Source organism: Sciurus vulgaris (assembly GCF_902686455.1).
Source record: "Sciurus vulgaris genome assembly, chromosome: 7".
Lineage (NCBI taxonomy): Eukaryota > Metazoa > Chordata > Mammalia > Rodentia > Sciuridae > Sciurus > Sciurus vulgaris.
The window spans coordinates 79,462,799-79,484,958 of record NC_136467.1 but is presented as its reverse complement, the minus strand read 5'-3'; the positions used below and the strand labels follow the sequence as shown (position 1 = coordinate 79,484,958).

Below are 22,160 nucleotides of genomic sequence, written 5' to 3'. Positions count from 1 at the left end.
CTAGAGGTTTTAAAAGTGCTCATTTATATTTATATAAGGACATGAAAAATCTAGGAGAAACAAATTATTAAAATGTTTTTGGAGTTAAAAAAAGAAAGTCATGTAATAGTAATGTCTAGGAGTGCATGAATGTGTGCCTTCTCTACTGTCTATGGCACCAAGGACATCCTGGACTGCAGGAAACAATAAATGAAAATGGTCTAAATTTCCAAGGAGCAAAACTTTGAGAATGCCTCTGCTGTTGTAAAAGAAACTCCAGATAACAAAGTATAATTATCAGCCTATTTATTTTCTCATTTGAAAAAAAGCCAAAGTCAAATCAAATCAGATGGAAACACCAACCCAAAGAATAAGTCAGACTATGAAAACTAATAGATAACAGAAATATTTCCATGGTTACCGATGCATCAGTGGTATAGTCTTTAAAAGGAGACTTTTCTTTACCAGTAGTTTTCAGATCAACCAGAATTCCTGACATCAAAACCTAAGATATTTTTCATAAATGGAGATATTTTAAATTGGGAAAACACACACACACACACACACACACACACACACACACACACAATACCCGCCAAAGAAATAATATTTAAAAATTATTTTCTTGAAATGAATTAACAACTGAATGTGATGCCTAGGATCAAGAGGGAATAATCCATCTACAATTCAGATAATTTAGATCATAAAGCGTCATTAAAACCGAAAGTAAAAGGAGCAATCAAAAGATCATTCAAAAATTTTTTTTGTAGCCTGTAAGAAACCATTTGAAAGCAAGGGGAAAAACATTTAGTTCCAACATTATATTTACTTCTTACCTGAAACATTACTTTTAAATGTATTTTGAAAATTTCACTGATAGTTATATTTATACACACATACACACACACACACACACACACACACACACACACACTGGGGACTGAACTCAGGGGTGTTCTACCACTGAGTTCTATCCTCAGCACTTTTTATTTTTTAAGAAGGGTCTCACTAAGGTGCCTCAGCTGGCTTCAAAATTGTGATCTTCCTGCCTCAGTTCTCTGAGTTGTGGGATTACAGACATGTACCACTGTGCTCAGATCATGAATTATTTAAATGCAGTGATGATTACATGAACAAGTTAAAAAGGGTTATAGATGACCACAGTGGTACTTACTGTGTATTCTCTAACCTAAAAGATATACATCAAACTTTTACATTTTGCTGCAAGAAGAATTCTAATTTTATTTATTTATTTTTTAATTACAAGTACCTATTTCTGTATGCAGTCAATAGGAAGTCCCTTTGGTCTACATTATGTCTTTAACCCTCTCCTATTAGGTATTTTGTCCATTGCTATGGCCAGATTCAGTGGTCATGGTAGCCATGGAGAAGCCTGACAGAGAGTAAAACCTGGTCTCAGAGGACTTAAACTGAGTCCATACAACCTGGTATTTATGACTCATTTCTCAACTAATCCTAGCCTAACACTATCTAAAGGACTAAACCCAAAATATCTCATGTTTCAGCTCAGACCTACTGTAGTGTCATAGTTGGTCTAACTCCCTAACTCAGTCAGAGACTTCCAACAGCCCTGTGGGAGGGGCTTTCTAAATAAGAATTATGGAGGACATTCAGCTCTGTTTCCCACAATCTCAAAAGAAAACAAGACATTTCAGAAGCATACTATACTCTTGTAAAATTTAACTAGACGAATTTTTTGTGAGGGGGTAATTTAAAAATAAATGTTAACATTCTAGTTTATGTGGCTCTTAAGATTATTACAAAAGCAGAGGACAGACTGTTGTTACCAGATTCTAATGAATCTCTACTACAGAACAGCTTCTATTAGAAGACTTTGCTTCTGTGAAGGTGAAGCCTATTCCCCAAATTATGAAAACAAACACCTTGTATCATTTAATACAACATGTCTCTAGACTCCTTGAGAGATTATATAACTTATAATAAATATTATGGTATCATTAAAAATTAAACCCAAGTATGTGAATGCAGGTATACCCTTTTTTCAATGATAGGCTACCATTTTACTTTTATTATTTATTTATTTTTTAGGGTACTAGGAATTGAACCAATTGGCACTGTACCACTAAGTTACGTTTTCAGTCCTTTTTATCTTTTATTTGAGGGTCTTGCTAATTTGCCCAAAATGACCTTGAACTTGTGATTCTCCTGTCTCTACCTCCCAAGTAGCTGGGATTATAGGTGTATACCACTGCACCTGGCTTATCATTTTCCAATTTGAAAAATCAAAAGATATGTAAGTATTCTCTTAAATCTTTCCTAATGTCCATTCAGACTATGCCCAAACTGAGACAAAGAAAGACCCATTCTTAACTGAGCTCCTTTCCTTGATAAAATATCTAGTTTTCATTTTATCTTACAGCGAGGTTTATCTAGTTTATCTACAGTGTTAAAGATGACTTTTCATTTCTAAAAGGTATCAATGAGGTAAATATTTTAATGTGCATCTTTTTAAAGTTAACATATATTATTTATCTTGGATAAATGCATGCAAATTTTTGTTATAGCTGAATAAATGAAACTACTTATTTTTGCTTAATGAGTTACAAAGACAAATTTACCTCTAATAGATTTTTAGATAATATTTTATGCACCCTTAATTTTTTTGTACCATTAATTTTTATCTCTACTCAAATGATGTCAATGTCTTATTCAAGTACACACCTTCTCCAAGAACACTATTGTCTTATAGTTGCAGAATATTTTATACTAATATTCTGCCTCCTAGAAAGAATTATCTTCCAATTTTTAAACTAAAAAACACAATGCTATCATGTTCTGAATTGCTAAGTTTTATTTATGAAGAATTGTTGATATTTGATAGGTATTTTAACTATACTCAGATAGCAAACTATTTCTTTGGGTGTCCCTAATTTTTAATAAAAATTTAAAGATTAACATTTTAAATACATAAATATTTTACGACATTATAAGTATAGCAAATCATTAAATGCACTCACTTTGATACTATTTAAAAGTGGGTAATTTATTATGATGATTTCCTTCTATTACAATGACTTTTAAAATTTATAGACAAAAAATTTCATAATGTTTGTTACTGGCATATAAGATAGCAGAACTATATTCTTTCCCATCATTTCTACAACATTGTTTCTAGTTAAAGGGCATGTTTGGGACTGAAATTTACCATTATAGAGTGATTAAGCAAAACCTGCTTCTTCCAGTTATGAGAAAGGTTGTACAGTTATTCTGCTTCTGTGAATGATGCCCTGATCTGCCCCAGGAGCTGCATGCTAAACTCTCTTGACAAATAAAAGGATTGATAAGGAAGCCTCTCTATTGTTGTTCCTTACTAGATGGACCCTCCACAAATCACTGATCTACCACCACTACATTTAAAAATGTCTTTTCTTTTATGTATATGGAATTCCTTCTCTTCACAAGGGAGACAGACTCTGTAGTAGGACTGTGAGGTCTGAGTTCTCCCCAGTCATGGCCTTCTTTATATAAGGGACCTTGAAACACTAGAAGGACAAGCTGGAAGGAAAGCACCCTACCAATAAATGTTCTGATTGCCTACCAATAGATGCTTTCCATAGCTTTTATTAACATCATTCAAGGTTTCCTTCTGACTCAAGTTCAAGAATGAAAAGATGAGCTTAATTAGTAAAGTCAGTTGGCTCTGAAGAAGAAACTACATCTTAAGGGCAGGAAAACTTTCCCATTGCCTCCAGAAATATAGTCAATAACTAGAAAAAAATAAGCAAGATAGAATAATTTCTAAGAAAGTTGACCTAAATTCAAAATCCACTAAACAAAGAAAAACATGCCTATTTGTGGCAATATCTAGAGTAATAATTTCACACATACTGAATCTTCCACTGAGAGAGTTACTTACCTGTGTGAGGTCAGGAATGTCACCTTTATCAATACCAACTTGCTGTGGATTAAAAAATAAGAAATTACTTAGTCAGATTTTTACAATTTTTTTTGCAATTAATGAAAGGTCACCCCATAGAATTTGATAAAACCACAGCTCAAGCTTGGCATAAAAGAATTCATATATAGATATATCTCATTTTAAACATATGCTCTTTATTTAGTTTTCCACTTAACAGAGCAATGATTTCATTAATATAGTTACGTATAACAAATTTTTAGAATTTTACTGGGATCCAAAAGTAAGTAAAAATCAATTGAAGCATAAAATTTAAAGTATCTTCCAAGGTCAATAGCAACTAAAATCTAAGAAGCTGGTTAGATAAAATTTTAATAATTATGTTCACTAAGTTCTCTGGACACTGAATATTTATAGAATTTTAATAACTTGTTCAGGGTGTAGTTTCTACTTTCCTACAGAAAGAATCATTTATGAAAAAAGGTATATTTATTTTGCCATTCTTACACAAATAATAGCATATCACATACATTAAACTTATATTTTTCATACAATAATATATTTTAGTGATGCATCCATATCAAAGCACAGAATATCCCCATTTTTTAGAAAGTTATATAGAACTTCCTTGTCTTGTGGTTTATTTAATGAGTCATTTAGTAATGGACATTAGAATTGCTTCCAATCTCTTGCTACTGCAAGCAATATTGCACACACCATTTTGTATCTGTAGGATACATTTGCAAAAGTGAGATTACAGGGCGAGAACATAAGCGAATTGGTAATTTGGACAGCATGGGAGTAAGTGGGGAAAAGGAGGGGAAGGGAAGCAAATATGGGAAACTATTAATAAAACTGAATCAATGAAGAGAGTTTATGTGTTCATCAAACTCTATCAATTTTTGTAGGCTGAAATTACCAATTCTTTTGTAAGTTTTAAAATAAAAAGTGAGAAAAAGTTGAAAATAAAATGCTTGATCAGGCTATGGAAACATAGATAGTAAATGCATAAAGTAAAATCACTGGATTTTTAAGAGGGTGATATGGCAAAAAGGAGATTAAAACACACATTTGTAGCAGGGTGAGGTGCTCATGCCAGTAATCCCAGCTACTTGGGAGATTGAGGCAGGAGGATTGCAAGTTGGAGGTCAGGCCTGGGCAACTCAGTGAGCCCCCCCTAATAAACAAGTTTAAAAGGTCCCAGGATGTAGCTCACTGGTAGAATGTTCCAGGGATCAATGCCCCCAACAGATGAACAAACAACGCTGCCCCCAAACCATTTGCATCTTGACTACCTCTTCTTTCTTTTGCATTTTTTTTTAATGGCTAGAGCCATGTTTCTTGGCCTTGGCACTATTGGCATTTTGGCAAGATGATTCTTTTTTGGTGACTGGACCTGTGCATTGCGGGATGATTAGTAACACCCCGGCCTCTATCCTCTGGATGCCAGAAGGATAGAGGGTGACCTTACGGGTGACTGGTAGTAGTCAGTTTAGGGTAACTACTCAAAATGTCTCTAGATATTGTCCACTAAAGAGAAGAGGGAGCAAAACCACCCACTGTTGTGACCAGTTGTGGAAGACTAGCACTGGTCCCTATCTCTGTGGACCCAATCATGCTGGAATCCAGCATTCCAGATTTACCTTCCGATGACTAACACTGGATTTAGAGATGTCACTAATGCTCCCTAATGTCATTTATATTATTATGAATGAGTAAATTAACTTCATTCCATATATTCCCATACTCTACACCCTCTGTATATAGTGAATTTAAAAATATTAATATGAATGGTGGAAGCATTTTAAAAAACAAATATATTATGAATATCTAATACTGAATCACTTTGGAAAAAGGTGATGTTTCTTCCATTAAATGGATAAGTCTGTTAAAAGATACAATGTAGGAATCCTTTGCCAAGGTTGCTCTTTTTAACTGCCCTGAACTTTGGAATCACAATTTGATTGGAGGGTTGAGGTGAGGTGTATGACAGAAATTTTATTACTTTCTAATCTGCAAACATTCTGGGAGGCAAAACTCCAATGCTTTCTGACATTTACCTGGACGAGCAACTAAGACTAACTTTGTTCTACACCAAAGGATAAGTGTTTAGCCAGAAATGCCTAACACCTGTAAAACAACCATTTCACAAAGTTTCAGTTGTCTGCCTTAAGAAATTCAGTGGGAAGAATCTAAGACATGATAGCTTTCTCTACTTCAAGCATTTACTGGGAAAAATTTGAATATTCCATGAAAATTGTTACTATACGATGGATAACTTACTGTTAATATTTTCTGAATATCTGATATGTGTGTGTGCATCGTTTGTTTTATTTTATTTTGTGGTCCTGGGAATGGAATCCAGGGCCTTGCATGTGCTAAGCCCAGCACTCTACCACGGAGCTTCTCTCCAGCCTCTGTTACAGTTTTTCAATAACATTCTAAAAGTCTTCTATGGGCTATTCAGGCAAAAGTACTACGAGATAGTTACGAAGTAGGAGCCCATACATGTATATACCAACATGAGTACTCTTTGGTAGAAAGGAAAAGTTTGTACATCGGTTGAAAATTTTCTATATTATCAATCATAATCCACCACTCAACATTGCCTTTGAACAATAAGTGTTCAACTTATGAGTAATGCAACCAAATAAAAAAAAAAACTGAAAATGGTTAGGGTTATTCCATTGTGGTCTAAATGTTATTCTATTAAAAATAATGTTGTGGAAGGATGGTGAATGAGACGGACATTATTACCCTATATACATGTATGATCACACGACTGGTGTGACTCAGCACCATTACCCCCAGAAGAATGAGAGTTGTGCCACATTTGTGTACAATGTGTCAAAATGCATTCTACTGTCATGTAAAACAAATTAGAACAAATTAAAAATACTGTTGTAAATTAGTATCCATATTATAAAAACATTTTACTTATACTGTTTCAAATAAAAATGCATTATTTACTATCCTTTATTTAAAGACGACTTTTAAAACTATATCTGATTTTTTAAATATCTCTTAAGTAGCCTAAGTTTAGTTGGTGCTAACACAAGGTATCAATAGGCATAAATAAAATCAAATTTTACATGTAAAATAAGAGTGGACAAATAAGTAGCCCTTTTTTCATGGAGCTCTTGAGCCCAGCTTTTCTGCTGATTAGAGAAGCATATTCCTCAGACTGCCACACGTCCAGCTCCTTACTCATACCCAGTAACAAACGGGAAGACTAGGGAGGCATGTGCCCGAGGACTGAGTGGGAACAATGAAATAATCTGCTCTGAGAGCTTGGGCATAATTCCATAGATTTGTACTGATAATTATGTTTAAGCCATGGAAAAGTCATACCAAATACAGATAATAAAGTCTTTGTAGCAGCAAAAGTAAAAACTTCAAGCAGTCCTATCCTTTCTTAATAGCAACCGACATCAGTAAGACCAAGAGCAAACACACAGGAACATGCCTGCTTTAATGTATATGTAACTGACATAAGCTCATATTTATCTTTTACTTCTTATAGTATATTTAAAGTTTTTCATTCTGATTATGTGTTATATGTCGAAGTTCAAGAATCTGCATTTTGTGGTAGTATTATGATCTCATTTGAATGAGACAATTACTACTACTGTGAACAAATGAGGCTTGAAAGATAATGCGTGCCTTATAGCACTTTTTAAGTTGTATGTCTGAAATGTGTGTCCCTAGGTTATATTCTCAGAATGATAATAGCACAGGATGACATCAAAGTCCACAATCCATGTGTTGTATGTTTTGCTATTGAACCTCAGTTTCACTCTCATACTCCACTTTGGTTAGTCTCTAGCAATCAGTTGTCATGTGAGATAAAACCCCACGGATCATCCTTCTAGAAGACTACAATAACAACGTTAAAATTTTCAAAACCAGTATTAGAAATTCAATAATTGGATTTTGTAAAAAGAAAATAACAACTCAAAGATAGCCTCAGGATCACCAACTGTATAATTATGGCTATTATGATTAGGTATAATCTCCTTAAGAAATAATTGATAACTTTATAAAATGAATTATGCTTTCTGTTTTACTTTTTCATTGTGTTTCAATCATTGACAATGTAAGGAGGTGTCAGAATTTATTACTTACTGTAAGAACAATGAACATAGTTTTTCTAAAGTCAAACCTAGGGTTCAGTAATGAGGAATAAAAAATAGCCATTAGGTAGGGATAGAGTAATAACCATCTTGCAAAGCATCAATGATCTTCTTAGCCAAGAAAGACTGTAGGATCATCATCTGATTGGGCGGTTATGTAGGGTACAGCTCTGAGTCACAGGTTGGGTGAGATGACTTCAAAGGTCACTTCTAACCCAATACACTATGACTTGGTGGCAGATATCTTGCCAAATTCTGCATTCTGCTATACGCTAGAAGTAAATGAGCTAGTAGTTTCAAAATTACATTTCCCAAAAAAGATTGATATTACTTACCTCTGCAACCTTGAGAACATTCAGATACCCGTGTCATTCTAGTTAGAAATCGTTTGTAAATTTCTAGAGCATCTTTACATTGTCCTTTCTTCATTTCAAAAAACTTTTCTACAAGAGATAAAGTAATAAGCAATTTGAAAAGAGTATTCTGTCTTATTCTAAGTTTATGTTGGGATTACTACTTAAAGCTTAAAGTTTGAATCAACACACTTGGCACTAAAACCTATAATTATTATCAAGGGGACCTGAGTAGTTTAAGAAAGGTGTGTGGCCTAAGATAATCATGTATCTTGTATGAAATGATCTAAATAATAAAAAATAAAGTAGAATACATGAACTATCTCAAAAGGGCCAATTCAAGATCAATATATCCCAGTATTCAGTCTTAGAAAACAGAAAATTCTTCCTAATAACAGCCTCAAATTTTCTAACTGCATTCTACAGCATCCCTATTTTCTTACAATGTAATTATAAACCAATGATCTATATATTGTAGGTTGATAATCTGTAAATCTTCCTGAATTAAAGAATACTTTTAATTTTCTATAGTTGCTTTTATGGGTCAAAAATTTTTTCTTTCAAACATTATGAGTCTTCTAAAATAGAGGTTTTTTTCACCCTTTTTATGGAATCTTTTAGTTATATAATTACATTCAGACATTTTGACATAATCATAAAAGCAAAGAAGATAATTTGCTTTAATTCAGTCCTCAGCACTTCCTTCTCCCCCTCCATCCCTACTCCCTTCTCTCTACTCTACTGATCTTTCTGCAATTTATTTATAGCTTTAAAAAATTAGTGTCTTGGCAAAACCCACATCAATGTTTATAGAAGCTCAACTCACAATAGTTAAGCTATAGAACCAACCTAGGTGCTCTTCACAGGGTAATGGTTAAAGAAAATGTGGTACATATACACAATGGATATTACTCAGTCATAAAAAGAATGACTTTTGCTGATAAATGAGTGGAGCTGGAGACTACATGCTAAGTGAAATAAGCCAATCCCCTAAAACCCAAGGTTGAATGTTCTCTCTGATATGCAGATGCTAACACACAATGGATAGGGGAGGGAAGAACAGAAGTTCAGAGGATTAGATAAAGGGAATGAAGGGAAGGGGGAGATGGTTAATAGAAAAGTCAGTAGAATGAATCGGACATAACTTTCCTATGTTCATATATGAATTACATGACAGTGTAATCATGTACAACTTCAAGAATGGGAAGTTTGTACTCCATTGTATGTAAAATAGGACTCTGCTGTCATGTATATCTAAAAGAACAATACAAAAGAAATAAAACTAGTATTTTGTGAATATACTTGATCCTGGGATTCACTGTGCTGTATCCATGTACGTACTTACGAAAGTCTGAAGTTTGGTCAGATTCATTCAACTGCTCTTCCCCTTGTCCTTCCCCATTTTCTCCTCCTTCACACACCCACTTCATTTACTCTATTGATCTTCCCAAAAGAGAGGAGTTCTATGAAACCCTTTTGGTTTACCAAACCTTTATGACTTTGCAACCTGTAATCCTCTTTCTCAACCTCAAGCTTTATAGACTGAAAAAGAGAGAATTACTTCACTGTTTTCTTTTGAACTCCCAACACTAGCATTCATAATAATTCAGGTAGCACAGTTCTGTTATAACTGCAGTATGAAAATGTGTTTTTCTCATCTATATTTTGAGGAAAACCAGCACTTTCCTTGTTCAGTCAATAATTATTGACATTGTAGATGGCATCACAGCAGAGGAATGGGTTATAACTGATGGACCAGTACCTCCTTTATAAGTTAATATTTTATAATTGCAAAATGGTAAACACATGCCACTTTTATATTCTCTCATAATTGAGAGTTTTTTTTATGTCATTCAGTATGTAATTTTACTACCTCAAAAGTATTTTTAATTTTCTCAAAGAAAAGTTTAATAATATATAATTATGCAAAGAACTAATTATCTAGAGCAGCTACTCATTACCTTCTGTTGACAGTCTTTGGGTAATTTTACTTTAACACAGACCTCCCCATAGGGTATTTAAGGGAAGCCCAAACAGATCAAGAAAATAAAACACTCACTGTTTTCTACTTAAGATTTGAGAGAGAAGTGGGTTTTCAATAAAGGGTTCAAATCTTGAGGTTACTTTCGTTTCTCCACTATCTTGGTTTCTAATGCTATCAACAGAATCATGACACTATAAGAATCTTTTTCATCTAAAAAATTTGAAAATAAGGACTTATGGAAAAACAAAATTTTCTCGTCGTCTTTATAGAACAATCTTCACATAAACATTTCAAATATCTAAAACTTAAACTTTCTTACTATAAGCTAAATTGATTTCGTTTGCATCAGATCCTCAACAATGAACACAAACTGAAAAATCTTGATTGTCCCTTTAGAACTAATGCATTAAGGGGTTAAGGGATGTAACTCAGTGCCTTACCATGCAGGCCTTGGTTTTGATCCCCAATACAGTAAAAAGAAAGAAGAACAGAAAGAAAGAAAGAAAGAAAGAAAGGAAAGAAAGAAAGAAAGAAAGAAAGAAAGAAAGAAAGAAACTATTGCATCAAAATTAAATTTTTTTCTCTGTCTCCTCTGAATTCTGTATTTTCCATGGTAGTTAGGATTTAGCAAAAAACAAAACAAAACAAAACAAAAAAGACAATTCAATCACTATCGCTTTAAGTTATAATCTCATAGCTGTTTCTGTAATAATGGTATAGAGAAAGACAATATGTACTATTAACTGATATATGCAAAGCTATGGGGTTCCCTTGTTCCCAGAGACCAGGGGTGGGTCTACAGAAAACACTTCTTTTACAGAAGGGACAGGTTACCCCGAAATGAGACTCTGTTTCTTTATACTGAAGATAACCTATCTTGCTGTTCAGTATTTGAAATAATCAAATTTGACATTTGTAGCATGACATTTGTAACATGATTCTTATAGTGTAACATGAATATTTGAAATAATCGAATTTGACATTTGTAACATGAATATTTGCAAAGTTGTGATAAATTCTCCTTTGTATATTAATATTAATTTTAAAGGGTAACCTAGGAAAGGAACCAAATGAAAAGGGATCTCATTCTTGAGAGACAAGCTTAGATTTTTCATAGGGATTAATACTAAGGACCATTAGTCAATTAGGTGAACATTTCACTTGGAAGTCAGAGTTTCATGACAGTGATAAAACATTTGAAGATTTGCAGCACCCAAACTGAGTCTACGTTACATGTAAAGTATTGGTCAGGAAGTCCTGATTAAAACTAACCCATAAAATATTTATGTTTAGTTTCTAGCACTATCTGGTAAACAAAACACATTTGCCTCAAAACAATTAGGATATTTTCTTGCATATCTATGTTCTAGATTTACTTCAATAAGAGCAGCTTGACAATGCTATGCAGGCAGCACCACACCAGAATGTTATTAGGCAAGAACACACAATTCCACCACTTTTGAAAAGTCTTTAGTAGAGAAAGGCACAACTCTCCTCCCTTTCTGCTGCTAATCTAGCCAGTAGACTATCATTTTCAATTTAAATTTAACAAAATGTCTTGAATGGTTGGATATGGTGGTGCACACCTGTAATTCCAGTGACTCAGGAAGCTAAGGCAGGAGGATAGAAAATTCAAGGCCAACCTCAGAACCTTGGCAAGACCTTTAGCAACTTAGGGAGACCCTACTGCAAAATAAAATATAAAAGGGGCTTGGAATGTGGCTCAGTGGTTAAGTGCCTGTGCGTTCAATCCCTGGTACCAAAGGGGAAAACAAAACTCTTGAGTGGTTATTTTTTTCCTGTTTTGTGAGGAGGGCATTTCTGAGGTTGAACCTAAGGTCTTGAGCATGTTAGACAAATGCTCTACCACTAAGCCACACTGCCAGCACTTGAATGGTTATTACTTTAATGCAAAGAGAAACTAACTGCATTCTTAATACTGTTTCTCTCTAAAGTCTACGTAAAGAGAAGGTAAAGTAGAACATCTTGAAGTAGCTGTTTAGGACAACAGTAGAGCAGTCACATGGCTGAACATGTTTAATTGCAAAGACGATAAACCCATGTTCCTGAAGCAAAAGTGGGAATAAAACAAGATGAGAGAGGTTTTTTTCTGACTGGCCGTGGATTTCAGGAAGATGAGTAACTCAAAGATAACTGACATTTAAAAGACTAATTATATATAAACAGAATAAGGAGATTAGGAAGGGTAAGTTTAAAAGTTCAGTTTTAGAGATTCAGAGTTTTAGGTAAGAACGCAACATCTAAATTTAAGTATCAGAAATACTAAGACATGAAAAACTGAAGTGGAGAAGAAAGGTAAGAACTGAAATAATGGATTTGGGGTTCATCAAAATGGAAATGATAATTTTTTTCCAATGGAAAATATACAGAAAAGGCAGATAAGTAAATGGCTAGAAGTAAATTTTAGCAAAAACTTTCATTTATGAGCAAGAAGGAAAAGTAAGTTTCGCCAGTAAAAGATATAGGGAAGTCTACTCCGATTTACTGATAGAGTCTCTAATCTGATATAAAGGTATATTTGGTTTTAAACTTTGCAGGTAGGGCAAGAGTTGTTCCGTACTAAAGGCAAAACCTTTAAGAGCACTTTGATGCTGATGATTGGTGCACCAGACCTTCATTCTATCTCTGGATTCATATGAAGCCAGGGTTCTGGGTACAAATTTAGCACTACAAATGAGACAGATCTGTGGGAGATCTGGAAGCTAAAACTGAGGAGATAACCCTCTTTTTGTGCCTTTTCAGGTAGCTATTGCTTGTGACAGGCAAGATCATGGATATGGAAATTATCCTCCAACAGCATTCTACTTTCTACTGCAGCTTCTTGGATTTTGAGGAGTAATGATTAAGGCCACAGTCACTTGATATGACTCCTCAATCCCTGCATAACAGCTTCAGGGGTCTATTTCCCAGTGTTGCAAAGTAGCTGAGGTGGCAATGGCAGCTTCTTTTAGCATACTTTCAGCACTGGTCTCAGAGGTGGTATCTCCTCTACAATGTGACTACTTAATTCTGGGAGTCCTTTCAGTGGAAATGACTAGTACTGTTTCTCACAGGCTTCCACTAAGTATACAGGCACCTAACACCCTGTATTAAATTCCTTTCTTTTTAGAATATGGGGAGCAGTTTCTGCTTCTTGAATAGACACAGTATTTGCTACCAGAATTGGATGCAGAAAACAGACTTTCAAATTGGAAACCCAGTGTTAGATATGTAATGCAATTAGATATGAAGGTGATGAACACCTATATCTATTGGAAAATGGGATCCTTGAAGTCCATGCTCTAAACAGGAGTAAGGCAATTACTTAAATTATCATCTAAGTTTTTGTGAAATGAGCACTTGGAATGAAGCTTATCAAACCATGGGACAGGAACCACAATAGGAACAAGGCAAATGGAAACATGGAGTGGACAGCTGCTCCTGCCTCCACTGGAGTGCTTAAAAAAGAAAATGAAAACACAGCACTTTAAATTATTGGCTTAAGGCAAGTTCAGACAAAGGTACTCCTGCCCCAAAATAATCTTATCTCTTGCAGCCACAGGGAAAGTCAGGAGTCTGACCTTGTGAGTTACTGGATTATTGAATAGGTGGAAAAGTTCCACAGACAGCCTTGCTGTGGTCTCTCTTGTGAAAGTTCGGGTGTTTATTCAGAAAAAAACCAAAAGGAGAGTATTTGTCTGAACCTAGCAACCTTAACTAGCAAAAATCTGGAGAATTAGAAAGGATTCTAAAGCTGCTAGGCAGGAAAGAACAGAATGTCAGTTTTGTAATATAATCAATAATTATCCATTTGGGTGAACATGCCAAAAAGTGTGGGTTCAAACCCCAGCATTTGGTAGTAGTTCTAATACAGTGGTTACCAGATTGAAGTCCTCAAGTCAACAGGTACAGCATTACTTGGGACCTTATGAGGAATGCAAAATCTTAGGCACTACCTCAGTTCTACTGGTTTAGAAATTCTGGGCTAGGTCCAGCAATCTGAGTTAACAGAAGCCCTTATATCCTGATGAAAGTTGCTGAACACTAATGTTCAGCAGGTATTCTGCACGGGGACCTTAATCAGATTGAGTGTGCATATGAGAAAGGGACATACCCAGACTTTTTTCTTTTTTTTTAAACTTTTTCTTTTTCTTTGTCTTTTTTAAGAACAGTTTTAGCAAAATAAAATGGAAAGGGACAGTGATTTCCCAGATCTGCCCTGACCCCACATATACATAGTCTCCCATTATGAACATCCCCTACTCTACTATGTTCTGGAGCAGACTATAGAAAATTGGTATAATTTTTAATCTAAATGTTCGATAGAATTTATCAGTGAACCCATCTGATGCCTGGTGTTTTCTATTTTGAAAGGTTGTTAATTATTGATTCAATTTCTTTTGTACATTCCAGTCTATTCAGACTATTTCTTATTGTGTAAATTTTGGCAGATGTGTCTTTTGAGGAATTGTTCATGTAGTTTATTAAATTTGTGAGCAGAGAGTTGCTCACAGTATTCTTTTATTATCCTGTTAAGGTTCATGGGATTTGTAGGGATGTCCCCTCTTTATTTCTGATATTGGTAAAGTGGTCTTTCCCGCCCCCCCCTCTTTTAGTTAGCTTGGCAGAAGACTTGATCTTTTATATATCTTTTCAAAGAAACAGCTCTGGTTTTATTATTTTTCTCTATTGATTTCCTGTTTTCAATTTTATTGACTTGTGCTCTAATTACTATTTCTTCTTACTTTGGATAACGTGCTCTTCTTTTTCTCATTGCACAAGGTAGAAGCTTAGGTGAGTAATTCTAGACCCTTCTTTTTTTCTAGTAAATGCATTCAATGCTATACTTTGTCTTCTATATGCTGCTTTTACTGAACCCCACATTTTATGATAGATTGTGTTTTCATTTTCATTTAATTCAAACTATCTCTGAATTTCTCTTGAGACCTCTTCTTTGACTCATGTGTTATTTAGAAGTATGGTGCTTAATCTCTACCTATTTTGGGATTTTCCAGTTTTCTGTTGTTGCTACTGATTTCTAGATTAATTCTATTTGTGGCCTAGAAGCAGACATTATATTATTTATATTCTCTTAAATTTGTTAAGTTGTGTTTTATGGCCCAGATTGTAATCTGTTTTGATGAATTTTGCATGCAAGCTTGAGAAAAATGTGTGGTATGCTGCTGTTGAATAAAATGATCTATAGATGTTCGTTATATTTAGTTGATGTTGTTAAGTTCAAATCTGTCCCTTATTGATTTTCTTCCTGGGAGATCTGTCCATTTCTGAGAGAGTGATGAAGTCTCCAATTGCACGAGTGGATTTATCTCTCTCTCCTTGCAGACCTGTCAGTTTTTGCCTCATAGAGTTTGATGCTCTGTTGTTAGGTACATCTGCAATAAGGGCTGTTATTTCTTCCTGGAGAACTAACCCCTCTTTCCTTGTGAAACACCCTTCTTTACCCCAGGTTCCACAATTGCTCCAGCCTGAAGTTACATGGGTTTCATTCTAGGAGATCTAAAGGTACTCAAACTGTTTGCAGCAGATTTAAATATCATAGCATGCCTCTGGCACACTCCGGTACAGGTCTCTAGTGCTTTAGAGCAGAGTCACGTCTTTAGATAGCAACTCCTTTGGAAAAATTGTTGTTGGTTTACATCTAGAGTCTGAGATTCTGATGACAGAACTTCAAGAGGTCCTTAGACCTAAAGTGGGTGTTATCTAAAGTACAAAACCATAAAGGTAAATAAGTGCAAGGACACTCCATTATCAAATGGAAGTAATAGTAAGAGGTAAGTTTAAGCAGATCATAAATCAGCAGGTGGGTTGTATGAACAGAAGCTTCATCTTACCAGGGTACCTACTCTCTCTTCTATACTGCTATTTTGTTCATTTCTCCCTCAAATCATACCTATGGCCTCTGTGATGTTCTTTATGACCAGCTTCTGAGGAATAAAAAATTCAAGTTTGGTTTAGAGATGGCTTCTCATGCTGGAACCAACTGGAAGTGACCTGATGAATCACATCTCCACAAAGGGATGACCTTGACAGTAGAAAGAAATCTTCCTAGTAAATTAAACTTTCAGCAGTATATCTATCCGATTTTCTGCTTTATGTCAAAAGAAAGCTAACAGAACATATGGAACTACATCAAATCAACAATTGGCCTGGATGACAAGGGACTTGGAAAAATTAAATTGAAGCATGGTGTAAAGCATAGTAGTGGATGAACCTTCAGAATGGATAAATAGCAGGAGATTACTTTCATCCCATGTGAATGCAAAACAAACAGGCTCTCAAATAATCTGAGAGATAAGGGAACACCACAGGAAGTTGCCATGATGTCAGAAATGGAGGTTGTGAACAGGCTGAATAGCACAGGCTTCCCACCCATCTACTATTACTGCTGAGTCCTCAGCCAGTTAACACCTGAGATCAATGCTAAGCTGCCCTCATAGCATCACAGTCCCGAGAGACAGACCCCTACCAAGGAAAAGGTTGATGACTAATTCCTTTTACCTGGGAAGATACCACACTGAAATAGGCAGTTTTCCAAAAAATAAATTTTCATCTCTGTCCACATTGCTCTGCCAGTGCCACCATCTGTGGACATTCTCAGTACCACGGTTTCCTACATAACACTGCCCCTGCCAAGGGTTCACTTTACTGCAGAAGAGTAAGACAACCGAATCATTCCACAGAATTTGTCAGTCTCACCACATATCCCATCAGCCCAACATGTTTCTGTAGTTCCACCTACCGAGTAAGTTAATAACTCCATCATTGTAGCAAGCGAAAAGTTTGATAAGATCTTTGAAAAGCAGCATAAATGCAGCATTTATGACACCATTTGTTAGCTCATTTGGATGCACCTGGAAACAGATGAAAATTTAATGTCAGCTGCATATCATCAAGTCAGTATCTTTCCTAAATCACATTAAAGTGTCTCAATTACTAAGAAATTCATTCATATTTTACAAATGTTGGGCAATTTTAGTAACACTAATAATATCAAAAGACCAACTGTATCTTGTTTTACATTTAGTTTTTAATTTAGCTGAAGTCAATGAAACTAGGCTGGTTAAAAGACATATATACATTCTGTTGACCAATGAACCATAGATCAATCAAATCCAATGTTTGAAAACATGATTTTCTATTGCGTTTACAAGGTTATATTACATTTCTTCCATTTCCACTATCTTAAAGTCTGTGTGACCATGAAGGTTCAGGCTCAAGTGTGCAGTGACCTCAGTGAGGAAGAATGGTGGGGTTATATCTTAGCCAGCTACTTCTAAAACACTTCCTGAGCCTCAAAGTTATTTACCCATCCACTAAATATGCCACTGCCAACACAGAAGAATATTTACCTCCCACTCCTCAGTCTTTGTTCACAATTCTTAGACTTTGTCCCCTCCACCCCCCACTGCCTTTATGACTTTTTCCCTTTAATGCAGTACCCTTATCAAGGGCAAAAAAAGCAAAGGAAAATAAATGGATAAGAAGAAAAACAATTAAGAGAAGCAATTCATTCCATAGATATTTAGTTAATCTGTAAAATCTGTCAAAGCCAACAAGATGGTTTGCTGACTTTACTGAAATTTCACAGGAGTTAGGCGGTATGACAGGGCTCAATTATAGACTAAACCACATAATCTTAACAGAGACTTTAAGCTACTAATATTTGAGGAAAGCCTTTGTTTTAGGCAACTACCAAAATACAGAAAAGCTGATGAAGCGAGTTAAAATTTTTTCAACATGTAAAAAAATGTTTTATTTTCATGAGTCAGGTTTTGAAAAAAATGTATATTCTGAGGTAACTGTAAACTCACAAGCAGTTTAAAGAAGTAATATAGGGAGATCTCATATCCCATTTACCCAGTTTCTCCTGAAGGTTACATCTTAAACTATAGTCAAAAATAGTATCATGATCAGGATATTGACCGTGACACTTATTTCCATTTCCCTTGGTTTACTTGTATCCATTTGTGAGTGTGCATGTAATTAGCTCTATATGACTTTCTCATATGTGTGGGTTAGTGTAGCTGCTGCCGCCACCACAGTCAAATACAGGTATAGTTTTAAGACACAAATTACTGATTGCTGGGAAGAATCAATGCTGTCCATGATAAAACAAAGATGATTCTCTGTGGTGCAGTGTCACTTAAGTGATCCCCATAAAATAATTTCCAATGGTAGGTCCAGTAATTTAGCTGCCTGCAGGTGGCATCTTGTAGATACTTCATCCTGTCAAGCACAATAGGAGGCCACCATCCTGCTTAGAACAGAAGTTTCCAAGAATGCATTGCTCATATTTTTCCATGACTTAAACACCTGACAAGCTGCTTGCAAACTGGGGAACCAAAATCTTCTCTACTGTGCTTAACCATCTGACCTAAGTATTCATCAAATTCATTTAAATGAAGAAAAAAAATCTAAAGCTGCTTCCTGAGGAAATCTCTGGATTTACCTGTAGCCCACCTTCAAAGGAAAGAATACTGATTATGTAAGGAATATTTTTTCTCGTGAGATACATACATCAAATTCAAGCAGTGCATCAATTTGTCCCTGTAGTATTGGCATACTCTTTAGTAGCTTCTCAGGAGCCATTGTCCGCATTACACCATCAGCCCTACAAAAATTTTTAAAAAGAAAAGGGTAAAATTTCCTCGCATATGGGAAATCCAAGGTCTCACACACACACACACACACTCACACAGTTCCAAGCTGTGTCCTTCCCCATGTCCTCTTTCATCTTGCGGGGCCATTGTGAGGCATTATGAGGCTATGCCTGTTTTCTGTTTCTATACTACTTCCTCTTGTGCATTCTCAATCCTCAACCTCACAGGTGATGCTTTCTTTCTATCTGCACTGCTCTTGGGCAGAAAAGCAATGTGGCCTGAATAAAAGAGGTCGGTTAAATTTTTGAATAGATTTTTAAAAATCTGTAACACAAGCAATTGTGGTAAAAATATAAGTTCTCTTAAAAAGCCATTTTTTGTTTTTTGATAATAAGACAACATGCCTTGGAAGCCTATAAAACCTGTAGGCCTGCAAGTGATAACACCATCCAGTGAGGAAATTGCATGTTGGCATGCACTTGTTGCTCAAATGGAGATGGCAGTTTAGCAGAACACCAGACTGGAGACTGGTGCTGGAGGAGGCATCAGAAGAGACACTGTGCCCTGTACACATCTACAAATCTCTTAGGGAGTCCCTGCATTCAGCAATGGTCAAGGAGTAGCACTATCATAATAGCTGAAGGAAATATCCAGGCTGATAATGGTCACCTTCAGAGTCTCTCCCTCCCTAGTGGTGGAGAAAGCAGCCCAGAGAGTCCTTAAAGGTCCACACAGGGGTGCAGAGTCTTCTAAGAAGGCCATGGACATATTACAGAGAGGTCATAATGAATTGAAAACATCAGGAATGGTGGCAGAAGTCAGAGGATGGTGTATGATGCAGAATCATCTCTAATGATAAGGGGATAAAGGAAAAAAAAACCCTAATTTTGTATTCACCTAGAAGAACCTGATGTATTCTGAGCAAGCAAGTTTGTATTTTTCACCACCATGATGAAAAGGTAGTTCAAAGTTAAGTTTAGGTCAGTTATGACAAAGATAGAGAGATGTCTTTTCATGTGGATTCTTGAAAAAAAAATTTTAAAACTTCTTCAATACATTGCCATTATTTCAAGTTAGTAACAAATAAAAAATGTGTACAAACTTTTGGCTGAACACTTTTGATTGGATTAGAGGTACGTAAATGGTAATTATGGATTAAAATTCAAGTATTTCAATGAAATTTTCTAACCAATAGGTAATATTAATAATTAATTTGATTATAGGATGTTTGTATTTCTTAGGACACTATTACTTATTCAAAACAGATTCCACCTACCCACATTTTAATTTTTACCTCAAAACACACTGAAATAGCTATTGTCATCTATAGCCACTCTACTTTCAAATAAATGTAGCCAATTCTCTCCCTCCTTAATTATTTAAAGATGATCATGTATTTAAGAATTTGGCATTATTTTTAGCAAATAAAATTTTAGACTATGTAAACTCCGAGCAGCTAACTAATATTTTCTTTGCATAAAGACATAAATAAAGCAATGCATATGGCAACCTCATGGCTAACTTCTATTTTTTTATTGATCATCTTTCAGGTGATTGTAAACTGGGTCTTTATGATAAAAATTAATTGGCACATAAGCTTAGTTAAAATAAATCAAGTATGCTTCAAGGACTTATCCTGTTACAATAAACATGAGAAAGAAAATTAATAATACCCTTTCTTCACTCTGGCAAAATCAAATGCCATCTGTCTGTATGAGAAAGCCTTTTCATTCAAATATCTACTATAGCGCCTTATGAAGGTAGACATATCATAACCTGGGGGAGAGAGGAGAAAATAAAATTAATTAATAAAATACCGTTTAAATAAAAACAACCTGTTTTATATTTAATACAGGTAGCCATCTGGTAATAGTCTACCTGCTTGATGTGCTCACCTTATATAGACAGCCAGTAAGTATGGTGAATGAACAAATGAGAGCATTTCAAACTCTATTAATCTACAAAGAAAATTTCTTTATGACTGGAATAATTTTTAAAAAAATTTAGATGGCGTCTTTCATTTTACTGTCTCCTGCACCTTCATGAACAATCTATGGGTCAAGTGTACCCATAGTTAATTTTAAAAGTGAACATCAAAAATGACAAAAAATAAAATTAATATGCTGAATTGTCTACAATTCAATATTTAAAAATTACTTTCATATAGTTACTTTTATATTTTTTCTTAAGTGGAAGTATGAGTTACAGTGATTTTGGATTAATAGCCTCCCATTAAAATTAAAGCATTAGCAAAAAAATTATTTAAATATCCTCACCATGGGATCCACTTTTGTCCAAAAAATTGCTGAGATTGAATAGGGTATTTCTAGAGGCCAAATACTGAATAAATCTCTGAAACACAAAAATTAGAATTAAACATCTGTAGTCTCAAATTAGACCTTAAAAAAATTTCTGACCAAAGGGAATATTTTTTTTTTTACAAATTTTCATTGTGATATATAAGTTTTATATTTTTCTAATGTTCCATAAGGGGGGAAAAACTTTGACTAACATTCACTAAATTAGAATTAAATTACAGGATTTTTCATTTCTGCATATAACAGGAATACTGCAAATTTAACATGGCTCAGTAAGCATTCCATACAAAATGATTAATTGTAATTTTATCAATATTTTCCAAAATTAAGTATTTTAAGAATGTCATTTTCACTCAAAGGAAGGAAGGAACATTTTCTATGGGGAAAATAGTCTTATTGCTCCTCTACTCTAACAATAAGTTTTCCCACTAATAGGCATATATAGTATTTATGTTATAGGCACTAGTTATGTTTATAACTTTGGTATCTCTAAGACCAGGTCTAACTTAAATTTTATTTTCATAAAAATAACCAAGTAGAAGACTAAAATTGTATTCCAGATGGTTTTGAACATGATTTATTCTTCATCTCCAAATTAATGAAAATTTAAAGGGCCTTACCCTTTTTTAACATCATCATATTCTTCCATAAATGCCTTCATCCTCCACCAAAAAAAAATTAGTTTACTTAGCTTACCTCATTTCCATGCACCATGAGATGATGTGTGGTCACTAAAGCTTTAAACACAACCACCCAGCTGCTATTTGTTGCCCGCTCAAAGAGTGTGTCAGCCATCTGAGGGATATTAACATTGGTCTCGTTGGTAGCCTGGATCAAATCTACAAAAATAGAGGACACAGATCAATGGTGTGAA

General features: G+C 34.9%; 1 protein-coding gene and 1 pseudogene across 2 annotated transcripts in view; one reads left to right on the top strand and one right to left on the bottom strand.

The window, feature by feature from the left end:
- Positions 1-22,160, bottom strand: part of SNAP91 (synaptosome associated protein 91) — a 131,676-nt gene that overhangs the window by 57,652 nt on the left and 51,864 nt on the right. The window contains 8 exon segments of the mRNA XM_079146953.1: positions 3,878-3,919; positions 8,346-8,363; positions 8,365-8,453; positions 17,108-17,219; positions 18,886-18,979; positions 20,642-20,744; positions 21,245-21,320; positions 21,983-22,125. Coding sequence (XP_079003079.1) covers positions 3,878-3,919; positions 8,346-8,363; positions 8,365-8,453; positions 17,108-17,219; positions 18,886-18,979; positions 20,642-20,744; positions 21,245-21,320; positions 21,983-22,125 — 677 coding nt within the window.
- LOC306665440 (heterogeneous nuclear ribonucleoprotein L-like) overlaps positions 1-22,160 on the top strand; it is a 72,296-nt pseudogene that overhangs the window by 24,293 nt on the left and 25,843 nt on the right. The gene's annotated exons all lie outside the window — the stretch shown is intronic.